The 20510-nt window shown below is 40.0% G+C and overlaps 1 protein-coding gene across 2 annotated transcripts in view; it reads left to right on the top strand.

Annotated features, from left to right (window-relative positions):
- Bmp2k (BMP2 inducible kinase) overlaps positions 1 to 20510 on the top strand; it is a 99244-nt gene that overhangs the window by 30988 nt on the left and 47746 nt on the right. For both annotated transcript variants that reach the window (XM_041671608.1, XM_041671607.1), the window contains exons 4-8: positions 6001 to 6143; positions 7561 to 7682; positions 10685 to 10766; positions 13391 to 13523; positions 19461 to 19564. In XM_041671608.1, coding sequence (XP_041527542.1) covers positions 6001 to 6143; positions 7561 to 7682; positions 10685 to 10766; positions 13391 to 13523; positions 19461 to 19564 — 584 coding nt within the window. The remainder of the gene's footprint in view (positions 1 to 6000; positions 6144 to 7560; positions 7683 to 10684; positions 10767 to 13390; positions 13524 to 19460; positions 19565 to 20510) is intronic.

The raw sequence follows: 20510 nt of genomic DNA, 5'->3' as shown, positions 1-20510 counted from the left end.
TCGTAATTTATGGTATGACTGGAACCTGCAAATGGAGGATTAAGCAAAGTGATCACTGGGTTCAAAATAAGAAATATAAGCAAGTTAAGTTATACTTCTTGTTGTCTGTATATGTTTTTTGTAATCTACCAAGAATTAATATTGTAAGATGTACTGTAAATACTAAATTGGTTACACTTAGGCAGCGCATGCTAGTTTTCTTAGTGTGAGTGTCCAGGTGTTGTGTGAGTATCCAGGTGTAGAAGATTTTAGGATTTTTTTTTTTTTTGATTTTTTTGAGACAGGCTTTCTCTGTAGCTTTGGTGCCTGTCCCGGAACTAGCTCTTGTAGACCAGGCTGGCCTTGAACTCCCAGAGATCCGCCTGCCTCTGCCTCCCGAGGATTTTTTTTTATTTGTGTGTATGTGTGCTGGGGTTTGTGAGTCAGGACACACGTACACACAAACAGGAAGTCACAGGGTCGCGTCTGAGAGTTGTTCTCTCCTCTGCCGCATGGGTCCTGGGGATCACACTCGGGTCGTCAGACTTGATGGTCAGGGCCTTTACCCACTGGGCTACTCTGCTGGCAGTATGCTGTTGTTGAGACAGGGTAGCTCAGTGGCATCCAGGGCTCTTTGAGTCGGCCGAGCTTCCTGGCAGTGATCCCCCTTTTCTTCCTCTCCAGCATTGTAATAGGTACCTGCTGCCACACCCGCTTTTCTACCTGTGCTCTGGGGATCCAGCTGAGGTCCTCATCCTTGCATGGCGAGCACCTTCCCAGCTGAGCTGTCTCTTCAGTCACTGTTTGGTTTTCTCTTTTTGAGACAGGACTTCATATAGCCCAGGCTGCCCATGAACTCCTGATTCTCCTTTCTTTCAAGTTAGAGAGCCTGAATTTTTTTAAAAAGTGATTTATTTTTATTTTATGTTCATTGGTGTTTTGTCTATGTGTATGTCTGTATGAGGGTGTCGAATTCTCTGGAGCTGGAGTTATAGACAGTTGTAAACTGTCATGTGGGTGCTGGGAATTGAACCTAAGTCCTTTGGAAGAACAGCCATCTCTCCAGCCCCATAAAACCTGCAGCATTTTAATATATTCTCCTTACTTTTTTTAAAAAAATCATTTATCAGAAAATGTTTATTTAGACCTAACATGATAAATAAATGTTTACTTGCATAGCATGCCTTAGTAGTAATAACAAATATAAACTGTCCCTGACTCCTGAATGTCCTAATGGAGAGGGGAAGGGCACTTAGTCCATTCTCTACAAACATGGTGTCTTTACTTGGTTTTGGAAAAATAGAAATGCTTATGTAGTGTTTGAGTCAGCAAGATTTGTTTCATAGGAATTTTTAAATCAAAAGTGTTTTATGTAGGGCTGGAGAGATAGCTTAGTGGTTAAGTGCACTGACTGCACTTGCAGAGGACCTGGGTTCTATTCCCAGCACCCATGTGTTGGTTGACAACTACCTGTGGCTCCTGTTTCAGGCCTCTAACCCCCTCTTAGGGCCCTCACAGGCACCAACAGGCATGCAGTGCATATGTACACCTGAAGTCAAAAGACTCACAAAATAAAAATCAACAACAACAAAAAAAAGCAAAGTAATTTGTGACATGACTCAAAAAGCCCAATAGCTGGTGTGGTGGTGCACACCTTTAATCCCACCAGCAGGGAGGCAGGGAAGATGCAGCTCTGGAAGTTTGAGGCCAGCCTGGTCTATATAGAGGGGTCTAGGCCATCCATGGCTACATAGTGAGACTCTCTGACACTGTCCCAAACCAAGCAGCAGCAGCAGGAACAGCAGAAGCCCAGTATAGTCTATTAAGCCATGGGTTAATTGGCAGCCTGTTGACACCTTCTCTCTCCTGAGAGTGATTTAAGATGCACGAGATGTTGCTTCTCAGATTCTCCCTCTGTATTTCTAGGTTGTCTTGTAAGTGGGAGTTGGTGTTCTTAGCATGTGGAGGCATGGACTGAGGGAACTGAGGGAGCCAGTGTAGTATGGATCCTGGTAGGAGCAGGCTCTTGTGAGAAGCATTGCTGTGCTCCAAGGCAAGATGAGATTGACTCCAGTGTTGCCTATGCTTAGCTTTCGGACGAAGTCTGTGTTTTCACCTTGTTATTTACCATCTACAAGGGTGGCATGCAGTAATGTACAATTACCTTTTCTCTCTTGTACAGTAAGATTGTCCTGGAGTTAGTAATTGTCCAATTTTTCACTTGCCTAATTTCTTCAGGTGTGTTATTATTTTAGCCCATCTTCCTCAGTAGAAATTCAAGTCTGTGTGGCAAGCTTAAACATGGTAACACTTGCGTGAGTTTCATTTTTCTCCCTCTCGGAAGCACTCTTCACAGAGATTACATTCTTCTGGCTGATTTTAGACAGGGTTTAGATGTCCTTTGGGAGTTCTTGATTTCCTCTATCTTTGACTCCTTTTTATTCCTCTCCCCATTGTTAGGTGTGGGAGTAAGTCCAGGGCCGGATGTATGGCTCTCAAGTGGACCACCTCTGGACTGCATCTCCTCGCTCTTGGACTAATTAATTTCTCTTAAGCTTTTTGATATGAGTTTATGGGTGGAAATGTTTTTGAGATCTTCAATTTGTAAATATGTCTTTATTTTCCCTTTAAAGTACTAATCAGCTTTGATATTACTTAGCTTTTGAGGTCAGTTGAAATTGGGCACATTCGGGGCGGGGGATGGCCATAGACAAACACGTCTTTATTCTGTGCGCACATTTGATTGTTAATTTGGTTAGAAAAAAGATTCTAGCATAGAGGTAATATTGATGCAGGCATTGCATTGTTTCTTTTTCTCTCTACTAGTGTGATGATTGATTTTTTTTTTTTAAAATGAGATCCATTTTCTGCATGGACACTATCAGGTAGCTTTGCATTTATCTCCAGTGTATTGAAATCTTATAATTTGTATACTTCATTTATGTAAGTTTTGGATTTTTTTTTTTTTTTGAGACAGGATTTCTCTGTGTAGCCCTGACTGTCCTGGAACTTGCTCTGTAAACCAGGCTGGCTCTGAACTCAGAGATTGGCCTGCCTCCGTCCCCAAGTACTGGAATTAAAGGCATGCACCACCTCCCAACTAGCTTTTGTATTCTTTTTGTAAGACACCAAGCTTTTTCTCTTGTGTTCTTTCTGAAACTTGTTTGAAATGGATGTTTGTCTTCCTGTGGTGATTATTGTTCTGGTTATCTTTCCAGTTTTTTTTAGTTTTTTGCTTTTGTTGGAAGTTTCCTTAAGTATGTGTAAATGATGGTTTTCTATAGGATTTTTGTACTTTTGATTTATTATTTTATTTTTTAGCAGTCCTTTCTTATTTTTCAATAAAATACCTGTTGCTCTTATTTTAGGTATAAATCTTTTTTTAAGTTAAAAAAATTAAACATTTGAAGTATTTTCCCTTTTATTCTAACTGCTCCAAGATTCTTCTGCTTTGTTACTCAGTCTCCCTCATGTGAGAAGTTTGCTGCATGTATCACAGATCGGAATGTACCCTCTAGATTGGCAGTTTTATCTTAGGAGAATGAATTCAGAGGCCTGAGCAGGGTTTTTTTTTTGTCATATGAATCAAATAGATACATTCTTTTTCTCATGGGGTAGGAATGTTTTGGAGGAACAGAGAATGGGAGAAGGAATTCTGTCCCCTTCCTTCTTTTGTAGAAGTTCCTTGTGTAACACACACAGCTCACACACTGATTATGTAGGGCTGAGCCTCAGTGGGAAGTAGAAGAACTTGCTAGGTAACCTGAGCGTGACCCGCTCCATGCTTCGGGGTTCTCGATGCTTACTGCCATTTTCTGTGCAGTACAGTGTCCTCTCACCTCTCAATTCATGTTTTGGTATTACTTGCTAGTTTTCTCATACATCACTTAAGAGTGCTTCTCAACTTGTGAGTCATACCCCCTTGGACTGAGTGACTCCTTCACAAGGGTCATATGTTAGATATCCTACATAGCAGATATTTATATATGATTCATAACAGTAGGAAAATTACAGTTATGAAGTAGCAATGAAAATAATTTTTATGCTTAGGGGGTCACCACAACATGAGGAACTATATTAAAGGGTTGCAGCATTAAGAAGGTTGAGAACCACTGAGTTAAAGAGATAGAGATTTCTGGACATCAATATGGTTATTTTGAATGTATTTCTATTGTTTTAAAAAATAGAATATGAACAATTATGGCCATTTGTGTCTTTCTAAGTTCATTTTAGAAGCTGCTTTGTATTAAATCTTGTAAGTTATATCTCTACTAGCTTTTACTTGAAAATAAAACACTTGAAAATTTGGTAGCATAAAGCAACAGTTGCTTTTGATTGCTTGTGGATCTGTCTATCAGCTGCTGTGGGCCGAGCCTGGCAGGGCGGCACTGCTGATTTGTCAGAGCCTGTTCACATGACTGGTTGGAGCAGTTTTACTTCCTCTCTTTCTTGCTCTTGTTGGCTCTAGTAGGCTCTCCTGGGTAGATTTTCTTATGCAGATAGAAGCAAGTCCTGCAGAAGAGCCTGAGCTCTCTCTCTCCCCTTTTCCCAATGAATCTGCTTCTCACTTGGATGTGAACACACACACACACACACACACACACACACACACACACACACACACATGAATGACCCACTTAGTTAATCTGGGGTAGTTATAAGAGCACGGTTGGAGGTTATTTGTTTGAGCGTGGGTAGCCAGCCGAGTGTTGGCTACCACTGAACAACATGGCCCTGTCTCCCCCAGCAGTAACTGCTCAGAGGTCTAGAGCCTCATGAAGCTTGCTCTGTTTATAGACTTCTGGCCTGGAGTCTCTGCCTTAACTACTGAATTGAAAGAAAAAGCTTCTCTGGCCAAGGCTGAGAAGAGCATTGTCCCAGGGTACAAACATAAATGTCTAGAAGGCAGTTTGACAACCTGTCCCTGGAGCAACAAACCCTCTGTCTGTGTCTGTGAGCTCCACAGCCATGAGCTTTTGACTAGGTTTGTAGTATCAGGAATATGGTTGACATGTTAGCCTGTACTGGTGGGATATGCTAAAGAGGCCACTGAGGAGGATCTTGAGTTGGAGCTCAGCCTGGCAGTAACACGATTCCCTCCTGTGGAGCAGGCCTCAGATCCCGTCAGAAAGCAGCTCCCCTTCCACAGTAATGGCACTGTTGCAGGCAGCCGTCTTACCTGGCAGGTCAGCGGCATGCATAGTCCACAGCTGGGCAGGATTATTGAGTCTCTTTCTCCCAGCCCTATTAGTTATTACCAGGAATAAAGCTTTAGTGGCCTTTTTAGATCCCCTTATCTTACAATCAAGGCAGTGTTTAACCGTCAGATCTATAGTTCTCTTTGACTTTCAAGAATTAAGTATGCAATGTGGCTGCTGGTGTCTGAAGTGAGTCAGTCACACCTCGTCTTTCTGTGCCTTCTCAGCCGAATCAGCAGCAGCTCTTTATCAGTAACTGTTGTCAGCAAATCCCTACCTAACAGAGATGTTTGAACATAACGTTCATTACTCACACGTTCTCTTTGGCCTTGTTAATTAGTGATCATTCTGTCTCAGCCTAAATTGATCTGCTCCCCTTTCTTCCCATCCTTCCCTCAGTTAAATTCAAGTTTCTTATGTGAGTTCTCTCATTCTTACTATGGAATGTTATGAATTATAGTTACGGCTGTGTCATTTTTTTTGTCTCGAGACACTATCTTCTATGATACTAGAAATCTTATTTTTGTTTATCATACTTTACCCAGTACACAACAGTGTTGATTTGTGCTTCAAATATATACCTCATTAATCATAAGGAAAACTTCAATCTCAGAAATGCTTAAATGTTTAAAAAAATGGCAAATAGTGTTAGCAAGAAGCTGTCTGTTTACGGTGCTCTTATTTCCGAGACATGTGTCACATGTCATCTTAGCAGGTGTAAGCATCCTGGGGGAGGTCTGAGCTAGTGCTGGAAGGGCACTTTGAGTCTTTGTTTCTGGTGGACGTTATCAGAATGCATCCTCAGAGTTGTATCTTTGCTCAGCTGGGCAGGTAGTGAATCAGATGAACAAGAAGCTGCAGACGGGCTTCACTGAATCAGAAGTCTTACAGATCTTCTGCAACACCTGTGAAGCTGTTGCGAGGTTGCATCAGTGTAAGACTCCCATAATCCACCGGGATCTGAAGGTAAGGACCGCAAGACACTTTTGTTCTGCACTTAGAATTTAGAGTGTTTCTTTCTTTCTCTCCCTGCTCCTGTACCCTCCCAAAGATCCTGTGTAGTTTCATTGTGTTGTGTCTGCTCTTCCCACTAGGGGATAAGGGTAATGAGGCCTTTGGTGTTGGTTTGTGTGTGTGTGTGTGTGTGTGTGTGTGTGTGATGTAGCCAATCTCATAGACAGTGCATGGCATGTAGCAGAGGCTCTTGGTTGTTTAGTAAAGAAGTGAATGACTGTTTTGACTGATTTAATAAAATTTTATATCTTATGATAAACAAAAATAACCAATGTCATTTAGAATGTTGGTTGTTGATAATCATGAAAGCCTGAAATAAACTTTATTAGCATTTCAGTAATGAAAATAAGTAGGTAAATAAAAGATTTTGCCATAATATTTATTTGGTCCGTAATATATTCCAGACCGTGTTCTGAGTACTTTGGCTATTCTAACCTGTCATAGTAACTACTATCTTCCCTGTTTTCTGGCTAAGATAACCAGAGAGGGGAGTGGCTAACCTAATTGTCCAATGACGTAAGCACTGAGTAAGCAGCAGATGGGACTTTCTCTGAACTGGCATTGTCAAATTCAAGATATTGGAGTATTTGTACTTTGTTTTAATTATTTTAACTCTGATCTCCAAGTTAAAGTATAAATTTAAATTTCTCTTTTCACTGTAGGAATTTTAAATAAAAATGGTGGTATAGGCTAAGATTCTTCATCAGAAAGTGTACATTTGAAAAGGCCTACTGTCTTAGCTTTATTGAGACTTGATATGGTGGTGACATCAGTGTGAAATTCTGTACCTGATCACGTGCTTCAGATTGCAGTTAATTGTATAAAATTACTGTCAGACTTAATGTATAAGGTATTGATGGAATGTGAATGAAATTTATTCTTATTCTTGAATTTCCACCCTCCCCACCCAGTATAAAAAATAATCCCAAACCAGCAACACTTCTGGTCTTAAGCATTTTGCATGTGAATACTCAATCTATAGAAACCAAACCGAAATGGAATTTAAATATTTTCTATTACTCCTTGTCTCCAGGTAGGCGGAAGTCTTAGGAATAGAGAAAGATGTAGATATACTCAAAGAAGATCTTGGCCTTCACTAGTTGTTCATATAGAGAATTTAGGAGGTTAGGGTTGGCCATTTTCATTAAACCTCTGGCCTTTTGGCTCAGCCTCTGAGTTCTGGGGTCATTCAGGGATGTACTATTGCCTGCTCTGGTTCATTGCCTTTGTTTGAGGTGTCTTATGTCTGTATATACATACATGTATGTGTGTATATATATATATATACACTAGGCACCTGATGAAAACAGGTTAAAAAAAGACAATTTTAACTTTGAAAATAGTAATCAATTAATTTTCTTTCCTTAAGGTAGAAAATATTTTGCTAAATGATGCCGGAAATTATGTGCTTTGTGACTTTGGCAGTGCCACTAATAAGTTTCTCAATCCTCAAAAAGATGGAGTTAATGTAGTAGAAGAAGAAATTAAAAAGTAAGTGCTTACCTTTATTGCATTTTGTATCACAGGCATTTTGATTAACTTGAGTCTGTAGCCAGCTAGCTACATTTATACACATTTTACAAGATTCCATTTGTAGATTCCTTTATAATAGAAATGATTAGTATGTGACTAGACAATCTAATAGACAGTCAATGAATACCATGAATGAAATTTTTTGTCTGTGTGGTAAACAGATTAATAATGAAACTTATAAAATAAGTGGTAGTAGTTAATAGACCCATTAAGAGAGTTTTAAGCAATTTGAGTTAAAAAGATTTATTCTTACATGAGTATGAATGTTTGGCCTGTGTGTATATTCGTGTACCACATGTGTGTGTAGTATCTGTGGAGGTCAGAAGAGTGCCTTGGGTTCTCTGAATAGTTGGTGCTGGGAACTGAACCCTGGTCTTCTGCAAGAACAGAGTTTTAACCATGAGTCATCTCTCCAGTTCCTTAAGTGATTGTGAGTCCAGTGTAGTGTCTTTGTCTTTACCAAGACAGGGCAGTGGTGCATTTGCAAGAGTAAAGAGCTCGAGACATGTTAGCTGTTGTTGCCAGCGAGTATCATATGTACTTGTGTGAAAGTGTAAGTGCTCAGACTGTACGAAGTTACTCTTTCTTCAGCGTCATATTGCAAAGCTTTCTCGGGTAATGTCACACAGCTTTTTGTTTCTCAATCCTGTGCTTTCTGTGGTTGCCAGGCTACTGTGAGAACCTAACTTTGCTGCTTTTTAGTTTCAGAAAGTACAACTAGCAGTTTGTCTTAGAGCACTGAAATGACACAGAGGACAGTGGTCCATCAGGATAGGACACAGAGGACAGCGGTCCATCAGGATAGGACACAGAGGACAGCGGTCCATCAGGATAGGACACAGAGGACAGTGGTCCATCAGGATAGGACACAGAGGACAGCAGTCCATCAGGATAGGACATGGAGAGGACAGTGGTCCATCAGGATAGGACACAGAGGACAGTGGTCCATCAGGATAGGACACAGAGGACAGTGGTCCATCAGGATAGGACATGGGGAAGACAGCGGTCCATCAGGATAGGACACAGAGGACAGCGGTCCATCAGGATAGGACATGGAGAGGACAGTGGTCCATCAGGATAGGACATGGAGAGGACAGTGGTCCATCAGGATAGGACATGGAGAGGACAATGGTCCATCAGGATAGGACATGGAGAGGACAGTGGTCCATCAGGATAGGACATTGAGAGGACAGTGGTCCATCAGGATAGGACACAGAGGACAGTGGTCCATCAGGATAGTACATGGAGAGGACAGTGGTCCATCAGGATAGTACATGGAGAGGACAGCGGTCCATCAGGCTAGGACATAGAGAGGACAGCAGTTCATCAGGATAGGACACAGAGGACAGCGGTCCATCAGGATAGGACACAGAGGACAGTGGTCCATCAGGATAGTACATGGAGAGGACAGTGGTCCCTCAGGATAGGACATAGAGAGGACAGCAGTTCATCAGGATAGGACACAGAGGACAGCGGTCCATCAGGATAGGACACAGAGGACAGCGGTCCATCAGGATAGGCATTTCTAAGTAGTCTCCTTATTGCTTCCTCACTGATTCTCAGGGTTTGGGCTGGAAGCTGTTCCGAGAGAGCTGGAGACTGACCCACTTGTGGGATGCAGTCGTAGAGACTGTAAAGCAGTGACAGGTACTGTGGACTATGTGTTTCACTCAGAAAACAGCCTAGAACCATTGCATTAGCTTCTATAAGAACAAGCCCGTAGCAAGCACAAATGTCCTGGAGAACCACAAGAGCAGAAGCCTTGCAGGTTAGCCTGTTGGGATCCATGTACATCACATAATTAAAACATCTTGTGGATGAAAATTTCTAGTGGCTGCTTGAGGTCTCCAGTATCTCTGGTCTGCTAGACGTTTAATTTGTTGCATTGTGGGATGCTCAGTTAAATTTTTTGTGATGATTGTAATATGGCATGTAAGAATTCGTATCCTTTGTGGCTGAATTGAAGAGTTGATGGTCTGTTGAGTTAACAAGTATTTGTTCAGGGCCAAACCCTGGTTTTGGTGACGGGATATAATGATAGAAGCCTTGCCATTACACAGTTTATATTCTAGTTCCTCTGTAATAGTATCATTCAGACCGTATTCACCAGTTAGTGTAATTTGGGAGAAGTAAGGTATTGGAATGTTGTGATTTAAGATTCTTCTTGTAAAATAATGTATAAATACTAAAACCGAATCTCACTGTGATAGAGGTGGTCCATTTATATTATTATGAATTCTGCAGTGAGATTTGAGCACTAGTTGATTTAAAATTTCTGTTCCTAATAGATTTCTTTTTCCTTTTTTCTTTTTTTGATCATGAGTATTTATTTACAGTGATTTCTAATTCCAAAGAGCTTAGGTTGTAGTCATGTTAGAAGCATATATAATGTGTATAATTGAGTTGTAATAGATAACTTTCAAGAAAATTATAAAACCTCAAAACATTTACTACTGTGTACAACTGGGTATACTAACAGTTCTAAAGCAAACTCCTTAGGGAAGAACTAAATTAAGATTTCGAGAGTGTAGTCTTACTTTTCATACATGAAAATGTCTGATAAGGAGGCTGTGATAGACTGAGTTGTTTCATATAAATCAACAGAAATATTCTCAATGAGTTGTCATTTAAGTTTTTATTAATAAAAGAAATTCAACTTTTATATTGTTTGAGATACTTTTATTATTGCTCAACAAAGTATCTGTAGATACCTTGTTTCATTTAATCTTGATAGGCTTAAAACAAGCATTTAAAGATAGTATTAGTTATATACAGTTCTGAACCCCAATGTCTGTAGATAACTTGTTTCATTTAATTCTTGATAGACTTTTAACAAGCATTTAAAGACAGTATTAGTTCTATACAGTTCTGAACCCCAAAGCTTTCTATGTTTTAGGGAAGCATGTCTCATTTGCCCCTTTGTTTTGAATGTGTCTCCTCTGTTTCCCTCATGCTGCCAGGTACACAACTCTGTCATACAGAGCCCCGGAAATGATCAACCTTTATGGCGGGAAACCCATCACCACCAAGGCTGATATCTGGGTAAGGCTCAAAGGCCAATCTTTGCTCTAACCAGAGGAGTCGGAGTTGAGCTGCCTCTTGTCCTCTGGCTTCCCCAGTGACATCCTTTCTATGTGGAAAGGAGCTTCTCCCTCAGAAATAGAATGCTAGGATGTTAATCTTCTAATTTAGGAGGTGGGATTGCCTACATTCAAGAAAGGGGGTACCTGTATGTTATGTAACTACCACCCAGTAGTTTTTAGGATTTAGATCCTAAGTGAATGGTCACATTTTTTTTTTTTTCCAGTTTTGAACGAGTGGAATTTTGGCTTATGGCAATATAGAAAATCTGGATGTAACTGCTAAGCAACTATAGTATAACTTCTGGAATCTTTTATGATGTTTTTAATGGAAACTAACAAAAGTAAACCTTTTCTGAATCTAAACATGTTATTAACTACCCTTTAATAAAAATCCTTATCGTTTAGTATATATTTATCTCTGGATTAATTATACCAATAGATAGTGGTAATTTATAGAAAAGCTTGTTTAGAATCTCACATCTTTTCAAGCTTGTTTTGTATTTAAAATACATTTTGGATTGTATTTAATAATTGTTTGTATAACCCAAATGCATTAAACAATAACTGTTAGCTGTGTTTGCATGAACATATTAACAATAGAGGAATATAAGTTTTTGAAATAATTCTAGAACTTAGAAAAGAAGTGTGATAGTTCTGATTTTTCTTAATTAAAAACGTATCTATTTTGTGTATAAGGCTACATGTCACAACATGTGTGTGGAGGCGGTCAGAGGACAACTTTTAGAAGTTGATATTCTTATATAGCATGTGGCTTCCAGCGATCCTGCGCAGACCCCTCGAGCCACTTTGCTGGTTCCACATGTGTAGTGTGTGCCAGCCAGCACTCTCTGCTTGCTGCTTCCCCAGCCTGCTTCCTCCTTGGATGGGGAGGCCACGGGAGCCCCAGCAGACAGATAGTCTTGCAGGACAATCATCTCTGTGTGATCTTCTCATTTGCTTATTGTAACACATTTTTCTTTTGTCAGGGATTCTTAAGGTAATTGAATTTTAAACTATGTAAGATTAAAGCAAATTGGAAGCAAGTTTGCTTTAGTTTTTTGACATTGTGACAATTTCCTGTCCTCAGCATTAGCATCGGATTGATTTGATAACATATAGTAAATTTGAAGAGTATATGTAATGTAGAAAGCAAAGTGAGTTGCATCTTAAAGCAAACGTATTACAAGATCTTTTCTCATATTACAATGTATTACAATGATCTTTTCTACCCTGATTTTATGATTCTGTTCGGTTCCATATTACCTGAGAGAGTTCAGCAACACAGAACCCACAGAAACCAGCTTCATCACCACTCAGAAACCATTGGGAGTTGATGAATTTTTTTTTCTTGAAGCACATGATTATTATGTACTATTATGTATATTACTATGTTCTCTTAATGCAGAGAATGGGATCTTTTCTCATTTGTCACTTCTAAAATAGATTTAGTGTATGTGCAAATAGTTGTCAAAGATTAGGAAAGAATTAATATAGAGTCTGTTTGCCCATTCAAAAGAAGAACAGTTTCTGTGTCCATGGTGGTTGTCTTATGCTTGTCTTAGTACAGATGGAACAGAAAAACACTACACTGTAGGTGTGTCCATTCACTTTGGTCAAGAATTGTGTTTGCTGGTTTTGTTGCGTCATTTAAGTTTTTATTAATAAAAGAAATTCAACTTTTATATTGTTTGAGATACTTTTATTATTGCTCAACAAAGTATCTGTAGATACCTTGTTTCATTTAATCTTGATAGGCTTAAAACAAGCATTTAAAGATAGTATTAGTTATATACAGTTCTGAACCCCAATGTCTGTAGATAACTTGTTTCATTTAATTCTTGATAGACTTTTAACAAGCATTTAAAGACAGTATTAGTTCTATACAGTTCTGAACCCCAAAGCTTTCTATGTTTTAGGGAAGCATGTCTCATTTGCATCATCACCATAAGCAATCTTACAGCTTTGGAGTTCATCACTGAGGAAGCTAGAACAGGAACCTAGAGGCAAGAATGGAAGCCAAGACCACAGAGGAATGCTACTCACTCACTTGCTTACGTCATCACCAGCCCAGGGGTGGTCATCATCCACAGTGGCCTGCACCCTTCTCCATTAATCATCACTTAAGAAAACACCCCCCATTTACTTGTCTGCCGGCATTCTGAAAGAAGCCTCTTCTCAGATGTAGCTTGTGCCAAATTGGCAATACTAATGAGGACAGTACCAAGTAGATAATATTTCCTCCAAAAGGAACCAGCCAGGCTTAATTTTAGTGACTCACGATCCAGAGTAGCTTATCTAACTGATTGCAGATGCAGCTGAGAAACCCCGAACTCTAAAGCTAAAGGCTTTTAAGAAACATTGAACACGTTAACTTGGTTAAGTAATAATTGGATCCAAAACAGGAACATTCAACTTGTTTGTTTGAAATAGCATGTTTAACTCTCAGCTTTCTTATTCATGGAGCTGCTTATGTTAAGCAAGTGGTCTAGCACTTAGCTCCGTTCCCAGCTCTGGTCTTGACTGTTTTTATGTCTGTGACTGATTGTTGAGTCCTGACGAAACTCCTGTTTCTTTGTTTTATAGGCCCTGGGATGTTTCTTGTACAAACTTTGCTTCTTCACTCTTCCGTTTGGTGAGAGCCAGGTTGCTATCTGTGATGGCAGCTTCACCATCCCAGACAATTCTCGCTACTCCCATAACATACATTGTTTGATAAGTAAGTACTGGGAAAGATGTATGGAGTGTTCTTAAAGATAGATACTGTAATTTAGGGCCTGCTATTTATATTCTTTCTTAAATCTTGACTTTTAATTTCATATGTTTATAAATTACAGTAAAATTATTTAAAAATGATTATTCACCTGTACAGAGGTCAAAGCAATCTAATTACCAGTGAATACAGGATATTTTTAACCTCCTCAATACGAATTAGTAGCAATGACAGCAATTACATAATTGAGACAGTCAGAGTTACTGGGAACACTCATAACATTTAATTCTTCAATTTTTGTATCTTTGAAACCAAATATCCATGTGGTTAATAAGTAACCAGATTTCCTTCCAGCTTTTTAAAGGCTTTTGCTTGCTTTTAAAAAGGTACCGTAATGTAGCATTTTGTACACGGACATTGTAAACTTCAGAAGGATGCTTTGTGAGGAGGAGACAGTCATTAGACAGAAGGTAATCCAGGCAGTGCAGTCCTGAGACAGCGCTGACTAAGCGCCTTTAGGATTTCCACTGTTTTCTGCATCTTGAACAGCTGTCTATGCCTCTGTGGCACAGAACTGAGTGAAAAGTTAAATTTATTCAATATTTATATGATACAGTTTTTAAACTTAATGAAAATAAATGGAAATTGATAATTTTCTTAGTCATCTAGAGTGTGAACAAAGAGAACAAAGTCTTCATTTCTTCTGTTAAAGCTTTACATAAGTAAAATATTTAAATGCGTTGAAAGAAAATTGGTATGAATTTAATCAGGTGTCTAGGGTGTAGAAAATATAGACTGTCGATTCTAGGAGATATAAGCGATAACCCCATGATATACAACTTTAAATTTTTAAGTTTGCCCATATGGCATCCATGTAATTCTAACACTGGGGAGGCAGATGCAGGAGAACACAGTGCCCAAGTCCAGGTCACTCTGCACTATAAAGGGAAAGACTCAAAACAATCAAGGGCTGGGTGCATGTTGCTTAGTGGTAGAATGTTTGCCTAGTAGACACGTGGCTCTGGGTTCAGTCGATGGCACTGCTCCCACCAAATCCCCCAATTCAGTAATGTTCGCATAAATGATGAATTGCAAATAACACTTGTTACTTATTTGAGAAGTAGTCGATTTTCCTAATGCATGGGCCTTGTGCAAATCAAGGAGATGGGGCTGCACATTAAATTAATTTTGTCATAATGTCCAAGAGAAAAAGGGACATAAATGACTCTTAAAGCACAGAATTTATGTGAAACAGATTTCTTCACAGATACTGGAAATTGGAGAACTACATCCGCTTGACACACACAAAGTACTTTGCATTACATAGAATGCTTTTCTTAGGCTAGGGAACCAGAATAAGGGGGAAAGGGAGCAGCTGAAGCTTGGCTGTTGCACTGCAAGTGCTCACATTTAAGTATGAGAGCGTTAAATATATGAGCTACAGGAAACAGTGAGAGTCCACGGTCATGGACTAAGTTGGAGCTACAGGAAACACTGAGAGTCCACGGTCACGGACTAAGACAGAGCTACAGGAAACAATGAGAGTCCACGGTCACGGACTAAGACAGAGCTACAGGAAACAATGAGAGTCCACGGTCATGGACTAAGACAGAGCTACAGGAAACAATGAGAGTCCACGGTCACGGACTAAGACAGAGCTACAGGAAACAATGAGAGTCCACGGTCATGGACTAAGACAGAGCTACAGGAAACAGCTCCTGTTTCTGCAGGAGCACTTGCTCTTGCTGCTCCTCTGCTGGGCTGTGGAAAGAAAAACTTGGGTTATTCTTGCATGACTTGGGTCCTGGAATCCTGAGCAGGGATAAGGAGGGAATGAAGAAGACAGACATATGTACAGAGAAGCTGGGATCAGTGGTCAGGACTGTGATGGAGAAGCCTCAACACCTCTGTCTGTCTGTCTGTCTGTCTGTCTGTCTGTCTATCTATCTATCTATCTATCTATCTATCTATCTATCGTTTTATTGAGCTATATATTTTTCTCCACTTTCCACCCTTCTACCCACTCCCATGGTCCCCATGCTTCCAATTTACTCAGGAGATCTTGTCTTTTTCTACTTCTCATGTAGATTAAATCCATGTATGTCTCTCTTAGGGTCCTCTTTGTTGTCTACGTTCTCTGGGATTGTAAATTGTAGGCTGGTTTTTCTTTGCTTTATGTCTAAAAATCACTTATGAGTGAGTACATGTGATATTTGTCTTTCTGGGTCTGGGTTACCTTACTCAATATGATGTTTTCTAGATCCATCCATATGCCTGCAGATTTCAAGATGTCATTATTTTTTTCTGCTGTGTAGTACTCCATTGTGTGACTGTACCACATTTTCTTTACAGCTGACCAAGGAGGAGGGTTTATCTAATCTCAGTAGGAGTGGTCTTCATGCTCTAAATATTAGTCTGGGAGTGGTAAGAGGAAGCTACAGTGGACATTTTCTGAAAACACTATCAACATCACACTCTCCCCCGAGGAAGGCTTTGCAATCCTTCTGAGCCTCATCTGGGGACAGCTTTGCCATTGCCATAGGGTTGAGGCACTGGAGTTCTTGAGACGGCAAATTTAATCCTTAGAGCTGAACTCATGGGTATAGTACATCAGCATTTGTGGAAATACGATGATGCACACTTCTTCAGCATGCCACTGCCCCCTAAACTTGTGCTTTCCAGAGATCTCTACCTGTGTGCTGTGTAGCTCCTCACACGCACCAGTACCTGTGTAAGGGCACTAGGCCTCGGCTTCAGTCTCCATGGTTAAGCATCAGGCAGCATGGTTTGCTCCAGTTTTCTGTGGCAGCGTCCATCTTATGGAGTTTCCTGTCTGGGCAGTCTGAGTTACGGTCCGGGTACCTGTGACTTGGATTTCAGTCGTCTCTCATGACATTCCTCTAGCTTTTTAAAATAGGACTTCTATTTTAGTGTGCAATTTTGTAGAATGATTTTTTTTAAGAAAATGAGCAAATATACCACCATTGTATTTGAATAAATATTAAACTCTTAACCCTCTCTATTTTATATAATAATGTTCTCAAAAAAATTTAGGACAACAGAAGCATGAAATAATCCCTATTAATTGTAATGCCTAAAACTAGGGTGTGGGATTTAGTTGCTGTGTTCTCTGGCTAGTTTAGTTCAGTGTTGTATTGAAGACATTTTTACAAACCATTGTAGCTGTAACTTTGTTGCTAAGTATAATGTTTTAGTAATAATTGAATGTACAGTTTTGCTGGAGATCTTGAAATGTCTTAAAAGCTCAGTGTTCTCTTTGACCGATAATTTGCGAAAGACTGAGCAGCTTATGCCTTGCTATGTGACTTTATTCCTAACTAGTATTGAATTTCTCTGTGTTTATGCGTGCCCCCATATGTGTGTGGGAATGTGTTTGTGGAGTTCTGTGGTAAGCATGATAATACTGTTGATAATTTTAGACTCAATTGGAGTTTAATTAATCGGCAGTTTACTGTGTAGCATATGCTTCTTTTACTTGACCATGAATGTGAAGATTTTAGTTTCTAATATCAATTTGACTATGCCAAAAAATGAAATAAACTAAATATACTGAGTAAATTAAAATTTTTCAAGTAAATTTGGTATATAAAACTCCTGTAAGTTTTGAAAACAGCGGTCAGGGAAATGGCTCAAGGATAAAAATGCTTAATGAGCGAGGTCAGTGCTGCTACAGTTCCTTGTGCAGAAGCCGTCATGGAAGGAGAGGACTGACTCCTGGAAGTTGTCCTCTGGCCCACGTGTGTGTGGGCGCACACACACACATACACATACACAGTTTTCAATTCCAGTAGTTGCTCTCCTAGTCATATTTGGAGGAGAGGTGCTGCACTTACCTTTGTCTAGACACAGGGACGCATCTCCTGTTTGTGTGATTGGATCCTCACTACTAATTTAGTATTGGCTGTGGAAAGAATAAACCTTAGCTTTTAAAATGTATAAATCATATTAGATGGATGATTTTGTATTTTTATAATCAAGCTCATAATTTCCTGATACAAGCTAGGCTTTGTTGCTTGGAGTCACTGTTTACCATTCTTTGTTCAAGGCACTAGGTTTAGAAGGGAGTTGAGTCCGTTTTGACCTGTAGCTCCAGTTTAGTCCCGTGAACGTGGACTCTCACTGTTTCCTGTAGCTTAGTCCGTGACCGTGGACTCTCATTGTTTCCTGTAGCTCTGTCTTAGTCCGTGACCGTGGACTCTCATTGTTTCCTGTAGCTCTGTCTTAGTCCGTGACCGTGGACTCTCAGTGTTTCCTGTAGCTCTGTCTTAGTCCGTGACCGTGGACTCTCAGTGTTTCCTGTAGCTCTGTCTTAGTCCGTGACCGTGGACTCTCATTGTTTCCTGTAGCTCTGTCTTAGTCTGTGACTGTGGACTCTGAGCTTTTCCTGTAGCTCTGTCTTAGTCCGTGACCGTGGACTCTCAGTGTTTCCTGTAGCTCTGTCTTAGTCCTGTGACCGTGAACTCTCAGTGTTTCCTGTAGCTCTGTCTTAGTCTGTGACTGTGGACTCTCAGCTTTTCCTGTAGCTCAGTCTTAGTCTGTGACTGTGGACTCTCAGTGTTTCCTGTAGCTCTGTCTTAGTGCTGTGAATGTGGACACTTGCTGTTTCTCTAAAAAACTTGAGAATAACTAATGTAAAGTTTCATTTCAAGCATTTGACATGGTTAAGCATTGGAAATATTTTAAGGGTAATGAAGTAGAACTGGCCACGGAAATGTCTGTAGTTACAGAGTTGAATATAAATTTCATCCTCAGGGAATGCGAAATATAAGTTACTCAAGAAATAGATAAATAGTAGTAAATGGTTATTTTTGGTTAGACGGGATATCTCAGGGACTTGACGCACGCTGTAAGGTTGATGTAAATATGTTAGTAGTACATATACAGAACTGCTCAGACCTCTGGCCATGATGATGAGAAAGAATATTGAAGCCAAGAACTGTGGTCCATATTGATAGTATGTCAAGGAGGCATTTTTAAAATCTGTAGTGCCAATCCTCTGCTGCTCTGCTAAATGAACTATAACGTGCATACTTAGCCTTTTTCTCAGTCATGAGGATAATTTCAAAATAAAGGAAAGTAAAGGTATTTTGGGTAGTAGTGAGAATTATTTTAAAGGGTTCTTCTAGGAGAACAACCTTTTCTTCACTGGGACCCCTGGAGCTTTCTTAAATAATTAAGTATTCCCTAAGTTCACTGGTTTTGTATTGTTTTTTTTTTTCTTTTTTTCTTTTAAACACTGCTTGGTCCTTTAGCTCTAGCCCTTACTGGCTAATTCTGATATCCCGATCAACCCATCTCTAATAATCTGTGGGCACCGGTCTTACCGGGAAGATTCTAGCCTATGTCCATCCTGGGTCAGAGTTTCATCGCGTGCATCTGCCCGGGAGTGGGGCATGGCGTCTCTCTGCTCCAGAGAGCAGAGCTGTCGAGTCTCTGAGCTCACTTCCTCTTCCTCCCAGCATTCTGTTCTGTTTACTCCACCCACCTATGTTCTAAGCTATGAGCCAAGCAGTTTGTTTATTACTTAACCAATGAAATCAACAGATTGATATATGACACTCCCACATCACTTCCCCTTTTTCTGTTTAAACAAACAGAAAGGAAGGCTTTAACTTTAACATAGCAAAATTACATATAACAAAACAGTTTTGTATTGTTAACTCACATTTGTTCTGTGCCACTTTTTCAAGAGTGTAAGCACATCTTCCATCCATCCAGTGCAAACATAGATGTTGTTACCTGCCACTGTAATGTGTTCATGGTTAAGTTCAATTTGTAGGAAAAGTTTCTGCCATTTCTTCTAAGCATTTCCTCTATGTCATCTGGAATCACTGTTCTTAGGCTAGAGAGATTGCCCCTCCTGTGCCTTTCTGTACTGCTTGTCTTCAGTCAGACATTGAACGTTTTGACCTGCTATTACAGGGTTCATGCTTGAACCAGATCCGGAGCACAGACCTGACATATTTCAAGTGTCCCACTTCGCATTTAAATTCGCCAAAAAGGATTGTCCAGTGTCCAACATCAACGTAAGTACTTTTCCAAGTAGGAAAGACTTTAAAATCCTTTAATTATATGTGTTTACATGTACATGCATGTGCTTTAAGAGCTTCTTGTTTTCTGTCCGGTGGTCTTGATAGTGTGAGATGCTGCTTGTGTCGTAGGTGTCAAGCCTGAGACTTCACTCAGGTGTTCTGGAGAGCTTCAGCAGGATATTTTGGATTGTGGAGAGAGACACAATATGACATGTCAGTCACAGACCATAGGCTGTTATTATTAAGTATTGAAGTATTTGATAGCAGAATTTTAAGTGTTTTGAATTTTAACCAGGAACTGTGATCAGACATTATTGAGGCAGACTCTAAGCACAAAGTTAAATGAAAAACCGTGGGACCCTTTGGTGTAAATAGAGACGGCATTGTACATTGGAGAGCCCTGACTTCAGAGATTTCTTTTATCACTGGCTAATTTATATCTTTATGGTAGCTGATCCCCTTCTCCTGCTGTAAATCTACGATAGCAGTTATGATTATAGCTAATATACAGCCCGGGGCTAAGCCAAGCACAGTGCACATTTGGGAATGCTTGATTTTACTCAGAGGCTTTGGTTCTTCCGTCCGTCTTTCCCTCCTTTTCTCTCTCCCTACTTCCCTCTCTCCCTCCTTCCCTTCCTCTTTCTTTCCTTTCTTCCTTCCATCCTTTTTTTCTTCTTTTGGCAAAGACTGTCTCTCTCTACATAGTCCTGGCTCTCCTGGAATTCATTACATAGACTAGACTGGCCTCAAACTCACAGATATCAGCCTGCCTATTCCTCCCAGAGTGCTAGGATTAACTATGTGCTGTTATGCCTGGCTCAAAGGCTTTGGCTGCTAGTCACTCCTGCATACTACAGTGAACTGTACATGCCAGGTTTCTGCGCCTTTTAATGCCAAATTTCTAGGTCATCATTGATTTTAATCTATGATGAACACTGTA

Source organism: Microtus oregoni, unplaced genomic scaffold, assembly GCF_018167655.1.
Source record: "Microtus oregoni isolate MIOR12 unplaced genomic scaffold, Mior012 000021F_ref0000039, whole genome shotgun sequence".
In the NCBI taxonomy this organism is placed as follows: Eukaryota; Metazoa; Chordata; class Mammalia; order Rodentia; family Cricetidae; genus Microtus; species Microtus oregoni.
Note: the sequence above shows the minus strand (reverse complement) of the source record. Positions and strands in the feature narration are given on the sequence as shown.